Genomic DNA, 15,494 nt, shown 5'->3' with positions numbered 1-15,494 from the left:
CAGTCCGACAAACACATTAGGCGACATCTTTGCCGTGTTTACAGTATCAGAAGCAGCTCCTGCCTCTTTGTAGAGCCAAGAGCTCAGCGGGCTGCCTTGCAAAAATGAACACTGGTGCGTGTGTGTGTGTTTTTTTTGCTGCTTGAAGATGTGGTGCTTTGTATACAAGGCTTCTAAGTGCTGTGAAGCGGATTGCAGCACGTTGTAAATGCCTTTATTTCCAAACTGACCTATGCTTTTTATACGTTGGACATCACTTAAAAATAAAAAACATGGCCGTATTAGTGCAGCTGCCGAAAGAGTGCTAAGGCCTCCCCTCTCTTAGGAGAGAGAGATTTCTGGGTTTTTCAGAAAGCTTCAGTGAAGATGCTCTGCCTCGTTAGCTAGAACAGAACTGAGGCATTATCTCATTAGGCCACCGAAGTGGAACAACAAACGATTTCTCGGTTTCCTTCGCGACATCAAAGCTGCTCTTTCCTAAGTGCTTGTTAGAAAGTTGAGAAGCAAGCTCTTCTGTCGTTTCTCTTTGAAAAGTACGTTTTTGGTGTTAAATGTCACAGGAAATTTCGCACAGGAGAAAGCATCTTAATTAGCGCCTTGTTTTCTTCCAAGGTGCTCCGGAAACATTTTGGAAATGGAAGCAGAAAACCAAAACATTAGCCCCCATCCAAACCCCAACATGAGGGTAAAAACGCTATAATGATGAGCCAAATAATGTACAGATTGTTCCCCAAATCCCCTGAATCAATCCACTGGTACGGCAGGCCTTGATTGACATCTTTCCCTGACGGCAAATTTTTACTGCCGAATGCATTTCCTGGGCCTGCCTGACTCTTATAAGTTGGAGACACCCCTAGTTTATGGCATCCCTTGGAGAAGCAAGGATGGGCTGGTAAAACGGGGCGGGACATGGTGACGTCATGCGGGAGAATATTGGTCTTTTGCTCTACCTCCTGCAAACTTTGCCTGCCTGCAAGATATTGCCGAGTGCATATCCAATTCAAGCTTTGGGCTGAAGTCCTAGCAGGTATAGTGGTACCTTGGCTCTCGAACTCAATCCATTCTGGAAGTCCAGAACGAAGTCCATTCGAAATCCAACAGCTTCTGATTGGCCCCGGAAACAACGCCGACAGCAGAAACGGATGTTTGGCTTCCGAAAAACGTTCGTAAACCAGAACACTTACTTCCGGGTTTGCGGCGTCCGGGAGCCGATTTGTTCGACAACTAAGCCGTTCGCAAACCAAGGTATGACTGTATTGCAGTCCCATCAAACTGCTCCAGGAACCAAGGTTCTATAGACTGGGAGTCCCCCCCCCCCGATTCTATGGGGCCTGTTGTATATCCTCATTCCTTCAGCCCTACCTCTATGAGTCACGGGCAGGACGTGCTTCTGTGTGGAAAAATAATAATAATAATAATAATAATAATAATAATAATAATAATAATAATAATTTATTCAGATGTCTTCTAAAAGTCAGATAGTTGTTTATTCCTTTGACATCTGATGGGAGGGCGTTCCACAGGAAGGGCGCCACTACTGAGAAGACCCTCTGCCTGGTTCCCTGTAACTTAGCTTCTCGCAGTGAGGGAACTGCCAGAAGGCCCTCGGCGCTGGACCTCAGTGTCCGGGCAGAACAATGGGGGTGGAGACGCTCCTTCAGATATACTGGACCGAGGCCGATTAGGAATATTAAGAAGCACATAAAAACGGTATCGGCAAGAGTGGGAACGAATTTTAAACCCTGCAGCCGAAGGCGGAGAAGGAAGCGCTGGTGTTAAACACAATCGACGTAAACTGGCGGCAGTTTCAGAAAGGGATGCATCTGTAGTTTCTTGGGCTCAGGCCCAGAAGCAAGCTGTAGGTGCCCAGTTATGCTCGGCTCAGTGGAAAGGGGGAGCATTAAAAAAAATTGTGGCTCACCCTTGCTTCCCTTAGCAGGGAAACAGCTGCGGAGGACTGGGGAGGCAGCACCAACTGCATGCAACAGGGCCCCTCCTGCTCAGAAGGATCCCATTCATCTCTTTGCTTTGCCACTTGCAGAGGCTGCACCCAGAAAATATTAGCGGAGGACGTTTAGAAATGTGCCAATCTACTTCCTCCTTGGGGGAAAATATAGCTCAGCTCATTTGCAAACCAATTTTATGCGATCCTGGGGGGAGCTCACCTGGGGGAGGGGGATGCACCAGTTCTCAAATCTCCTGCCCGTTTTTTAGGGTTCGTATTTCAACCAGGTTTAACTACCGTATTTTTTGCTCTGTAAGACTCACTTTTTCCCTCCTAAAAAGTAAGGGGAGATGTGTGTGCGTCTTATGGAGCGAATGCAGGCTGTGCAGCTATCCCAGAAGCCAGAACAGCAAGAGGGATCGCAGTGCAGCGATCCCTCTTGTTCTGGCTTCTGAGATTCAGAATATTTTTTTTCTTGTTTTCCTCCTCCTCGAAACTAGGTGCGTCTTGTGGTCTGGTGCGTCTTATAGAGTGAAAAATACGGTATTTTAAAATTCATTGGTCTTTTGGTCACAGTCTAAAGGTGGGATTCACTTTAAGAGGCCCATCAGCAAAAGCCCAGCATAAGAACTTCCATTTGCACAGTGGGGCCTCGTCCTCCTTCCTCCCCACCAAAGAAAAAATCTGTGCTGGTGCTGCAGGACCCCCCCCCCAATCATTTAGTTTGTGCAAACTCGACACACACACTCACACACGACATACGCGATGTCTCTGTAATAAATTCGTAGAAAATCAACCGTACATCGGATCTACACCATTCCACTTTTATTTTGCTCCATTAAGAATGGACTATCAAAGGGGGAAGGTTTGATACAGGGCAGCCATAATCCCTTGAGCGTACCAAGACGTACTCAGGACCCCTACCCAGTTGGCATGCCAGCCATGATGGTCCCAGACAGAAGACCATCAAAGAACTTGCATATGGGAGTGGATTCAGCACGGACTGAGACAAAGGACAATGATCAGCTCTTCCCTTTGGGGGCAGGATACTGCACACTCCTCTTTGTCCTCTGGAAAGTACTCATGGGGAGGGAGAAAGGTGGAACCGGCCAGGTGACAAGACACTCAGGTTACCACCACAACTCCTCCCTCAACCCCTCCTTTTTGTGATGTGTCAATGATGCAGTCATGATGTAGTTGTGATGTAGTTCTAGGGGTGTAGCTTGGGGGATTAGTAGCTAATAAAAGTTGGGGTCTCCTTTTGTTCAGGACTTCCAACTTGTTTCACCTGGTGGCAAGTGGGAGTCCTGTCGCGACAGTCTTCAATAAAGGCCAAGCCTACTGGCTGCTGTTTTGCTCTGGTATTCCTGGCTGGTCTCCTTGTTTTTTGTCCAAGGGAGCCCTCAGATTTCTCTGTTAACACTGGGGGAGCCTGCAAAACAGCACACAGTGCGGGAAGAAGGGGAATTGTTCAGTCTGGCAAGCCAAAATGCTTGCGCAGGTGGGATGTCCGTCGTAGTGTGACATTTAATTCCACCCTGTGATCTTTCACAAAAAGGCAGAGCATGGTGGAAACTTGGGGAGTGGCAATGCAACCTTGTTTTACTCAAGAGTAGACCCACTAACATTAATGAGCATGACTAAGTTAGGCTTCAGCTCGTGCTAAAGCAAAGCCAACATAATCCACTGAACTTTGCAGGAAAATCCAACAGGGAAAGGCAGAAACATGCTGGGAAGTGCATTTTTTAAAAATTTTTTACAGAGGGCATTGAGGCAAACGCGTAGCCCTTGACCCTTGGCGGTGGAATCTTGTGAGAGAGGAGAGGAGCAAAGCCTGATGGGGATTGTAGTTTTGCAGGCTGTACTGTATTGAATCGTGAAAGGGAGGGAAATGGAGTCAAGGCAGATCTCTTTGGACTGAGAGCTTGGGGGAAATGGGTGAGTGCGCTAACCAGCAGAAATAAAATTGTCACAGCCTCATACTGGACACTGGGAGGAAACTTCTGAATTGAAAGGCAGTCTTGCACATAGTAGAATATTTTTCTAAGGCAAATGGAAATGTGTCCTGCTTTGAAATAAGAGCAGGACTGAGGAACCCTTTTTAGCCCAGGGGAGGAGGAGGAGGAGGATGATAATAATAATAATATTAATAATAATAATAATTTATACCCTGCCCATCTGGCTGGGCTTCCGCAGCCACTCTGGGCGGCTTCCAACAAAATATTAAAATACAGTAATTCATCAAACATTAAAAGCTTCCCTAAACAGAGCTGCCCTCAGATGTCTTCTCTTTGACATCTGCTGGGAGGGCGTTCCACAGGGCGGGTGCCACTACCGAGAAGGCCCTCTGCCTGGTTGCCTGTAACTTGGCTTCTCGCAGCGAGGGAACCACCAAAAGGCCCTCAGCGCTGGACCTCAGTGTCCGGGTAGAACGATTAACTTTTGGGGGGGGCCCACATGACCATAGTAGTTGGGGTAAGTAACTTTCCCTCCCTGTTTCTTTGTGGCATTTCCAAGCCTGAGAGACAAGACTTACTAATACCCCTGATGTCTCACCATATAGGTCTTTCCTCTTGCCAACTCTCCAATAGACTGTGGATTCCCCGTGCTGCAGACTACTTTCCCCAAGCCTTGTCCCCTGAAGATAGCCAACGTGAACCTGAACGCGGGTATCAACTATTTATATGGGGGCGACTTTATCGTCCCTCATTCTGTGGATGAGCTGGTTGGGAGCGAGTCCGTCAAAGGTGAGCATAAATGGTCCATGATGCTCTTTGTTTTTCTCTGGGTTAAGTCTCAGGTCTTCCACTTGGTTGGTTGAAGATGGCACAACAGGGTCCCCTAAAAGTTCTCTGGTCCAATACATAAGCACCTCGAGAAATGTCAAGGGGAGTCTAGATGAACTTAAGAACATGAAAAGAGCCTGCTGGATCAGGCCCATGGACCATCTAGTCCAGCATCCTGTTTTCACACTAGATAACCAGAATCCTTCCAGCAGGATTAGAGCGCAAGAAAAATTCTCCCTGCAGTTTCCAGCAATTGGCATTCAGAAGCATTGCTGCCTCCAACTGTGGAGGCAGAGCAAAGCCATCAGGACCAGCGATAGCCCTCTCCTCCATGAATTTGTAGGGACATGGGTGGCGCTGTGGTCTAAACCACTGAGCCTCTTGGGCTTGCTGATTGGAAGTCGGCGGTTCGAATCCCCACGACGGGGTGAGCTCCCATTGCTCTGTCCCAGCTCCTGCCAACCTAGCAGTTTGAAAGCATGTCAGTGCAAGTAGATAAATAGGTACCACTCCAGTGGGAAGGTAAGCGGTGTTTCTGTCTGCTCTGGTTTCCATCACGGTGTTCTGTTGCACCTGTAGCGGTTTAGTCCTGCTGGCCACATGACCCAGAAAGCTGTCTGTGGACAAACACTGGCTCCCTCGGCCTGAAAGCGAGATGAGCGCTGCAACCCCATAGCCGCCTTTGACTGGACTTAACCGTCCAGGGGTCATTTACATTTACCTTACCATAAATTTGTCTAATCCCCTTTTAAAGCCATCCCAGTTGGGGGCCATCCCAGCCTCCTGTGAGAGGGAGTTCTGCAGTTTTAACGATGCGTTGCAATGTCGAGGTCAAGTTGAGGTCCAGCGCCAGGGACCTGTCCCGAGCCAAACATCATCTAAAGGCAGAATCACCCAAAGAAGCAGCCTGGTTCAGTTAGCTGCCTGCAGCCTTGTTTTCCCTTTCATAAACTTGACTCATCTCACTTGGTGTAAAACAGGGGTCGGCAAGGCTTACCAGGCATAGGCTGGATCACTCCTGCAGAGATCCTCCGTGGGCCAGGTGCAGCGCGATGCTGGAAATCGCGTCTGCGCATGTCCGCGGCACCAGAAATCGCTTCTGTGCATGCCCAGATGTCAACAGAAGTGGTTTCCGGCACTGCGGACATGCGCAGATGCAATTTCTGGCATCTGGGCATGCACAGAAGTGATTTCTGGCGCCGTGGACATGCGCAGATGCTATTTCTGGCGTCTGGGCATGCACAGAAGTGATTTCCAGCACCGCGGACATGTGCAGATGGTATTTCTGGCATCTGGGCATGCACAGAAGTGATTTCCAGCACCGCGGACATGCGCAGATGCGATTTCTGGCACCGCAGACATGCACAGATGCGATTTCCAGCGTCTGGGCATGCGCAGAAGCAATTTCTGGAGCTGTGGAAGCGAGTCCCTGCTCCCTGCCATGCCACACCGGTTTAGCACAGCGCGCATGGACTCGCCAAGCTGGCGGCTTGGTTCAGGGGCAGCTCATGGGCCAGTTAAACAACCCTCATGGGCTGCTTCCAGCCCACGGGCCTTAGGTTGCTGACCTCTGGTGTAAAACAATGGCGACCCTAAGTTAGAAAATTGCCAATTTTACAGTTCCGCTTTCAGGTAAGAAATCCAAGAACGCCACACAGGGCGTGTGTAACCCTCGGAGCATCCATGCGGAGGTCGCCATCAGGCAAGTCAGAGCTGCCTCGGCCAACCTTCCAGCCCACGGGGCACCACAGAGCGGCCCCTCTCGAACCACGTAAACCTGCCACCCAGCTAGTAGAGTGCAGGTATGTGACTGAACACATTGTCTTTCTCTTTCTCTTTCTCTTTCTCTTGGTGTAAGCTACGTTTTGCAGACTCCCTTATGTCACTCCTCTGGCTGAAAATAAAGGACCAAACACAGAATACACGTAGCAGCAGGGAAAGAAGACTTCTAAAGAGCCAACAATAGCTCTCCATTTTTTGCCTGGGTTTTAGTGGTTTTATCCCGTCTGTCCTCCTAAGTTAAGGTTGCCTAACGTGTGGCCAGGGGGGCCAACTTGAATAAAATATGGGGGACGACAGGTATCCCACAGTCCACATAATCACAGGACCACAGTCACATGCACACCATCTGAAAGGCAATGCCCATCAACTTTGAGGGGGGCCAGCTCCCTCAAATATTTTATGGGGTGGGGGGCTAAATGGACCTCACTCCCATCAACCCCAGTCAGCCAGGGATGATGGGGGCTGCAGTCAAGCCCTACTCTAAGGGCTTAGCGTGATATGTGTGGTTCTTTTCCTCCTCTTTTAGGCTCACAACAACCCTGTGAGGTTGGTAAGACTGAGAGAGGGCAACTAGCCAAAGGTTGCCCCAATGAACTCCATGACTAAGTGCTAATGCTAAGTGAAACTGGATCAGCCTGGCACTCTAACCACCAAATTGATCTGGCACTGTGTCAATTCCATATTTTTGCACTCGGATCATTGATACGAGATGTTAAAAGTGGCTCTGGGTTCCACCTTTTCCCCTCCATGCATGGTGCATTAGAAAACAGTTCTTGTCCAAAGTGGGATAGGAATGAAGTGAATTCTTAGTGAATTCAGTCCTTGGCATCGTTTATTTTTATTGTTGTTGTTGTTAAGCTGTGTTGCTTAGATGGGGGAATAAAAATTGAATGGGTAGATGGCAAGAATGATCTTGTAGACAATAAGTTCTGGAAACTTGGGACATAGTCTGTGGTTCGTGATGGGGAAGAAATGTAGTTTTGTTTGAGTTTTAATGATAAATTATCTAATTTATCTCAAATTGATATGTGAACTCAAACAGCTATCCCTTGAAATTCGCATTTCTCCAGATTTTGTGATGGGAGTTCTCCAAGCAACCAGTGTGTAAAAAATATATGAGGGGTAATTGCTCTGTATATTATATGTGCAGATTAGATAAAACTGCATACCAAAATGTGATTATTAGAAGTTTGCACTAAAATGCTGGTGAATTTTCATGAGGATTTCATTTTAAATCACTGATTGTTATGGAAATGTGAAAAACAGAGTTTAAGGTTAGGAAAATGAGAAACACAGGGAATCCAAAAAAAGACAGATTTGCCTATTTTTATTGGAGGGTACATAATATAACCATCTTCCATAAGCTAAAGAGGTTTAGGTGGGTCTGGTCAGAGCCTTGTACACACTGCCTTCAGTTACACAAGATGTACCAAATAGTATGTACCAAATAAATAAATAAAATCACCTGTTCATCACCTGTGTCACAGAAACTCCTGTAGCATCCCTGTTTTGAATTAACATAACCCTTCTCATTTGACTTCCTTTCTTTTCCTTTCAGAAACGGTGCAGTTGCACTTTCGGATTGAACAAATTGTAAATAGCTGCAAGAGGAACGACCCCTAGTTTTGACACTGATTTCCATTTGTATCCAGATGTTTGCTTTCCCAATTTGAGTTACATCCCAGGAGAATTTGTTCCATAATTTCACATTTTATATCTTCGATCAGAGACTGAAATGAATTAACTGATTTAAGTTTCTTAAGGTTGATGAAGCATGCCTGATTTTTTTTTCAGATCCAGGACTGAGTAGGATACTCTGGACCAAATGGGACTCTTAGGCTCCAGTTACCATGTGACTATTGGTAGTGCAATCAGTTCTGCCCATAAAAAAACAACCAACAACCAGAATGCAAATCAGCCTTCGGGGAGGCCATTAACAGCTGGAAGAATGGCAGGGAGAGGGGCTGCTTAACCCTCTCCCTTTCTTTCATTTGTCTGCTCAAAAGCACCTCCCTCTCCCTCTTCCACCTGTGTCAGAAAATAACCAGCAGCAGACGGTGGCTGGATGGAAGTGGTGAAGCTCACCTGACCTCCCGACAGCTGCATTGCTGCTGCTTACCTAGAGACAGAGAAGTCGCAGGAAAGTCAGTGTGATGCAGATAGAGCAGCAGAGCTAATCCTGTGCTCCTGCTGGTGTGAGCCAACCTCCCTGGTGCTTGACCCTTCTCCCTCCCGATAAGCAGCGGTGACTCTGTGGTCAGGAGGTCACGTGAGCGCTACCTCTGCACCACGCTTCCCCCTACTGGAAACTATGTTTTCTCCCCTATATTTTCGCTCCCCGGAAAAACATATTGAGGAGACGGGCAAACAACAGGAAGGAAAACAGATCTAACAGCTCCTCTGACACTTTCACTCTTCTCCCCAGGCTGATTTGGAATTTATACCTTTATGAAAACAACCACACAATTGACCTCCATGTGTAGTTTTAGCCTCAGCACTGTTGTACTGCAAATCAGGGGTGTGCCTTAGCTATCAATGGGAAAGATGAGGCTCCATGGGAGCCCATGTTTATTCCAGATTTAATACATAACTGTTGACGGATTGCGGATGGATAGCCGTACTAGCATTCGTCCCCTTAACCTGACCTTATGGTGTTGTTCCGTTTTAATTAGACTTGGGGTTGAGTACAAGATGTAACTGTTACGGTCGCATAAGGGTATTCTGATGGAAGCATTGTTGGCAGGGGCAGCTTTGGAGAAAAGATAATAGCAAGGAATAAATTGAAGTTGACATCCATTCCTAAAATACGTCGGCTCAGGATATGGAATTCATGTGGGAGACTGTCCTTGTAACAAGTGATGAATGAAAATAATATAATCGGAGAGCAGAAAATGTGAGTTGGTGATATAGAGTTGGAAAGGACCCCAAGGGTATAATTATTATTATTATTATTATTATTATTATTATTATTATTAATATTAATATTATTTATAATCTACCCATTTGGCTGGGTTTCCCCAGACACTCTGGGCGGCTCCCAACAGAATGAATGAAAATAATATAAAAAAGCGATAAAACATCAGACATTAAAAGCGTCCCTAAACAGGACTGCCTTCTAAGTCCAACCCCCAACAATGCAGGAATCTGTTGCCCAATGTGGGGCTCAAACCTGCAACTCTGAGATTAAGAGTCTCATGTTCTGCCAACTCAGCTCCAAACATAACTTCCCCCAAACACTTTAAACCCTCTGGCATTATGCAAAAGAAAAACAAGAAGTGCTCTTCCTGTGGAACTGAAGAAAGGTGTTCCTTGCATATATGTATTTTTTTGGGGGGGAATCAGGTGGGGTAGTCCTCACAAGGGGGGGCACAGCATGGCAACACAGTGGAACCATAGAAGCTGGCAAATTTTGGGGTTGCCATGTTGGAAATGGCACTGGCACATAGTAGGAAAGTGTATGGAATGTGGATGGCCATCTGAAATAGGGGGGCAGGTTGAAGAGCCCCGTTTTGTGGCCATTAACCAGTTGACCCTCTGTCTTCGGGGCAGGGAACCTGCAGCCCTCCAGATTATAGACTCCCATCTCACATCAGCCCCAGCCTGCATGGCCCAGTGGTCAGGGATGATGAGAATTTTGGTCCAGCGATATCAGGAGAAGGGAGCAATGGGTTGCCTTTCCCTGCACTACCCAACTGCTGATGGGCTAGAGCTTGCGTTGGGTTCTTTGGAGCTGCTGGCCCTCACGAGGCTACGGGTGCTGAGTGCTGAGGTGGTCTTTTAAAAGGAAACATTGGTAGAGCATCCTTGAGGGAGCAAACCAACCAGCCAAGCTGACTTGGTGCGTCAGGAAATGTTCAACCTGTGTGCAGCCATACCCGAGACCACTGCTGGAGTGTTTGCGATCCAGCCAGGGATCCCTGGGGGTGGCATTTACCGGACCTCTCCTCACTGTGGCTGAAATGTTTCTTATTTAATAAAAAGGTAAAGGGACCCCTGACAGTTGGGTCCAGTCATGGCCGACCCTGGGGTTGCGGCGCTCATCTCGCTTTTCTGGCTGAGGGAGCCGGCGTACAGCTTCTGTGTCATGTGGCCAGCATGACTAAGCCGCTTCTGGCGAACCAGAGCAGCGCACCGAAATGCCGTTTACCTTCCCGCCGGAGCGGTACCTATTTATCTACTTGCACTTTGACGTGCTTTCAAACTGCTAGGTTGGCAGGAGCAGGGACCGAGCAATGGGAGCTCACCCTGTCGTGGGGATTCGAACTGCCGACCTTCTGATCGGCAAGTCCTAGGCTCTTCAGTTTCCAAATCACCTTCAGAGTGAGCGCATTGCAGTAGTCCAAGCGGGAGATAACTAGAGCATGCACCACTCTGCAGCAGCATCTAACCTCCGCGCACAGAAATCAGAATCCTCTTCAAGTAGCCCATATTCTCTACCCTCCCTGGTAACCATTCGGGATGAACGTTCAATAAACAAGTCATACCAAAGTGCCTTCAGAGTGGAACGTGATGCTGACCAAGGAGAAGATGTGGTCCCCAACCTTAGTTCAGAGATACCAGATAACTGCGGGAGGGAATTGGCAGGGAGGTGGAGGATATCCAATGTTGACTTAATTCTCTCCTGGACTCTGAAATCAGAAGTCGAGTAGAGGGGGCTGGGTGCATCTGCGGGAAAAGAATCGACGGCTGCGGGAGGGGTTAAACAACTACGCCACTGGCACAATTCTTCCCCGCGAGTCCCTACCTCTGCATTCACACTTGCGCATTGCTTCGTTGTTGTTTTTCCCGTTTCCAGAAAGTATGGACTTGGAACGAAGCAATATCTGCAGATACGATGTGACAGGGAAGAACATACAGGGGGGAATACTTCCTCCGTTAATTCCTGATCAAGCCCAGATGATGTGGTTATTTTGTGTGTGAAGCTCTGTTTTCCTGGTCCGGTTCTACCTCTCTGCTTTCAGCTCTTGTTTCAAATCCTCTTTCTGTTTGGTGTCTGCTTTCTCGTTTTAAGTCCTATTTATTATTTTTCCCCAAGTATTTTTTTTTTTTTAAAGAAGATAATAATTACATGGTGTGTGTGGCTGTTGCAATGCCTCCCTCTTCAGAAATTCGAATGGTGTACTTTTTCAGAAAAGAGTACGGTTTGTTTTTCACGGCGGCACAAATGAAAGCCCATCTATCCAAACTTCCTGGATACAGTGCAGTGCATTTGTGTGTGAGAAACACACACACACAAACCTCTTCCTCCCAGTCTTCAAAAACCAGTAGGATGATGTCTGCTGGCATCAATCCTTTGTTTCCTCTTGGATAAAGGGAGAGAAGGACAGCAAAACCTGTAACTTCATGTAGACTCCTGTGTCCTGCTGAAAACCTTTCAGAACGTACCGATTTTGCGGAGTTTTCAGAAGCCTTGGCCTATAAAAAGGTTGTACCTTTCGCCCAGTCTTTAATTCTTCTAAATGGATGTTTCTCTCCCAGCCATTAGAGATCCCCGTTGCTTCCTTGAAACATTATTTGCATAAAAGGAATTGAATAATTTATAGAGAAGCAGACACTTGGGTGTAGCTCGGTCGAGATTTGCCCATAATCACGCCGTGCCTAACACATGGCTCATAGCTTGTTTAATGGGATGGAAGCTGACAGGTTTGTCTTGTACCGCTGCTATAGAACTCATAGCTTTCAAATGACCTCAGTGTACTTAGCTACTTTGCTTGTTGATCTCACTGCTCTTTTCCCTTCCATTAATGGGAGAAACTCTTAAAGGCAAATGCCCCACTTTTCTACATTCCCTCAAATAATAAAGACAGTTTTGGCTTGGAAGATATTTCATGCATTCTATTTAAAAAGAAAAAGAAAATATTACAGAATAATTTTAACAGGGGAGTTGGAATGCTTCAATTTGTAAAACCCAGGGTCTTAAATGCTTAATTAATTTGTTTGGTTTCTTTGCTGAAAGAAAGTTGTCCTAATAGCCAGTTTACAAAAACCAACTCATGGATTTTAGTTATTTCAGCTTTGCAATGTTCTTCCTGGTCAAACTGATTTTTTTTTTTTTCAGATGCAGCCATGAAAAGCAAACCTTTTTCCGTAAAGCATCATAAAAGCTGAGTTGGCTATTTGTTTTATTTTAAGCATTTCTGTAAATATTGAAAAAGGTACATGTTTCTCTGCAAAAGCTGGGGGGTGGAAGGGAAACGGATCCCCACCCCTAGTCAGAAATTGTAATTTGGAAAATTAATGTTTGCAATCAATAAGCCCTAGAGTAGCAGGCAAGGTGGCTAATGGCCGCTTTGAATCCCTTAACCCAAAAGTTCCCTTTGCCATTTTAGTCCCTAGCCTGTTTTCATTTATTCTCCTGCTTAGTGGCCTACTCTTCAATCCAAGATACTTCACAGTGTGTATTATAATTGTATGAAAAATAGAACCACAAATTGATTAAAACATTAGTCATACTCTTGAGTAGACCCAGTGAAATTGATGGACATGACTAAGGCAGGTCCATCATTTCAGTGATTCTACTTTGAGTAGAACCTGGTTAGACACAACCCAGAACTTTCAGAGGGGTAGCTATGCTGGCCTGGTGCACCACCAGCAACAAAAAAAAATATTTTGGAAACTGAAAAATAATAATGGTGCCATCGATTTCCAAGCAGTCTACAAGGGCAGCCCCATGTAAAATGCAGTTCAGAATCATTTGCACAACATGGCTATCTGGCGAGACGCTGGTTTACCCAGGAGTCTGTGTTATGCAAACCTCTCTCTTGTTGAGCCTCAACCCTGCAGAAACAACCGTACATGCATTGCCAATGGCTTGTTTGTATTTGTAATAGGTAGAAGGTAAAGGACCCCTGGACGGCTAAGTCCAGTCAAAGGCGACTATGGGGTGTGGCGCTCATCTCACTTCAGGCTGAGGGAGACAGCGTTTGTCCACACAGACAACTTTCCGGGTCATGTGGCCGGCATGACTAAACCGCTTCTGGCACAACGGAGCACCATGACGGAAACCACAGCGCATGGAAACGCCATTTACCTTCCTGCCACTGCAGTACCTATTTATCTACGCACACCAGTGTGCTTTCAACTTGCTAGGTTGGCAGGAGCTGGGACAGAACAAACGGGAGCTCACCCTGTCGTGGGGATTCGAACCGCCAACCTTCCGATCGGCAAGCCCAAGAGGCTTAGTGGTTTAGACCACAGCACCACCCACATCCCTGTTCGTAATAATGCAAGCACACTGTGCTGATGCACAGCTATAATAATAATAATAATAATAATAATAATAATAATAATAATAATAATAATAATTTATTATTTATACCCCGCCCATTTGGCTGGGCTTCCCCAGCCACTCTGGGCGGCTTCCAACAAAATATTAAAATACCGTAATGCATCAAACATTAAAAGCTTCCCTAAACAGGGCTGCCTTCAGATGTCTTCTAAAAGTCTGGTAGTTGTTTTTCTCTTTGACATCTGGTGGGAGGGCGTCCCACAGGGCGGGCGCCACTACCAAGAAGGCCCTCTGCCTGGTTCCCTGTAACTTGGCTTTTCACAGTGAGGGAACCTCCAGAAGGCCCTCAGCACTGGACCTCAGGGTCCGGATAGAAAGATGGGGGTGGAGATGCTCCTTCAGATATACTGGACTGAGGCCGTTTAGGGCTTTAAAGGCCAGCAATGACATTTGCGCCTACTTGTCACCATTGCTGCCACGGCAGCTATGCAAACCCTACAGCAGAAGACACGCCAGTAATGAGCCAGTTGTTATTTGCACAGTCTTCAGCGAATTGGATGGAGTCAGAGACATGGGAGACTGGCTTATATCAGGTCAGACCAAGCTGTCCGTCTAGCCCAGTATTCTGACTGGCAGAAGCTTTCGAAGGTCTCAGGCAGAGAAGGAGCTTTGCCATCACTTGCTATGGAGATGCTGTCGATGGAAGCCAGGTCTTCTGCTGTGGCCTGCCTCTACCATCTGAGCTCTAGTCCCACCCCTGAAAGAACGGACATTTCCCAGAATCCAAGGGTGGCCAGTTCCATTTCACCACCTGCGGTGAAACAGGAGAGTGCTGCCCTACACGAGTCCCCTTGGCACCTCCACCAAAGCCTTGCTTACCGGGGTTGCTCAGCTTCTGGTGAGATTGTGCAAGAGCCTGTCGGAGCTTCCATACGACCGAGCTGTAATGGCTCTCCTCCGCGTCATATCTTCGGAATCCATCTAGGCTCTCCTCCGACGGTGATTAACGACCTAAGCCTTTAATGAGACTTCAGGCACGCTCCCCATTACGCAAGTACCCAAACAGCAGCAGAAGAGCCAGAAATATGTGCTACATTGCTACTTTTATTTCTAACTACGCAGGACAGAAAAGAATATGCGTCTGCTCTCTGTGAGAGACAGAAAACAGCAGGAACAAAGAAACAGGAAACCAGTAACTTCCACATCCCTCTCCCGTCTCCCGTGAGACTTCCAACAGTCTGGAATGTCAACAGAGTCTTGTGACTCCAAAAACTGCACAGTGGCATAACAGAAATCTAACATCCTCTCCCTTTCCGTGAACACCACTGGGCAGTGTGTCAGTACAGTCTCAGTACAAACCCAGTTTCTGCACATAGGTACAGTGTTGAGCCCTGAGAATTCACGTGGAGGCCTCCAGAGCTCTCGCACAACCTTTCCTGAGACCCCAGTTTGTGAGGAAGAGTGCTTTGCTTATCAGGGTGTTGGGAAGGTCACATAAGATCTCGCCAGAAGCTGCCGCAACTTTTCCTCGCTTCTAGGGCGGTGGAGGTGCCCCTTGGATTCCGTTACCCGAGGTGATGGCTTCAGTCTGCCTCACGGACAGGACCAGGGCTTTTTCCCAACAGGAACTTGGGGGAACTCAGTTCCGCAACCTCTCAGGTGGACGCCATTGCCATTCTAAGAGAACGAGGAAGCTCGTCATGGTGAGTTCTGGCACCTCATTTTCCCGGTGGAGTACAGGGTCAGATTTAAG

At 47.1% G+C, this 15,494-nt stretch overlaps 1 protein-coding gene across 3 annotated transcripts in view; it reads left to right on the top strand.

Annotated features, from left to right (window-relative positions):
- LRRC9 (leucine rich repeat containing 9) overlaps positions 1–8,275 on the top strand; it is a 72,159-nt gene extending 63,884 nt beyond the window's left edge. For 2 of the 3 annotated variants that reach the window (XM_083610123.1, XM_083610121.1), the window contains 3 exons: positions 4,509–4,692; positions 6,352–6,533; positions 8,072–8,275. In XM_083610123.1, the coding sequence (XP_083466249.1) occupies positions 4,509–4,692; positions 6,352–6,506 (339 nt within the window). In that variant the 3' untranslated portion in view covers positions 6,507–6,533; positions 8,072–8,275. The remainder of the gene's footprint in view (positions 1–4,508; positions 4,693–6,351; positions 6,534–8,071) is intronic. The other variant, XM_083610122.1, reaches the window with a different exon arrangement.
- Positions 8,276–15,494: the final 7,219 nt, after the last annotated feature.

Source organism: Podarcis filfolensis, assembly GCF_964270895.1.
Source record: "Podarcis filfolensis genome assembly, chromosome: 1".
Taxonomy (NCBI): domain Eukaryota; kingdom Metazoa; phylum Chordata; class Lepidosauria; order Squamata; family Lacertidae; genus Podarcis; species Podarcis filfolensis.
Note: the sequence above shows the minus strand (reverse complement) of the source record. Positions and strands in the feature narration are given on the sequence as shown.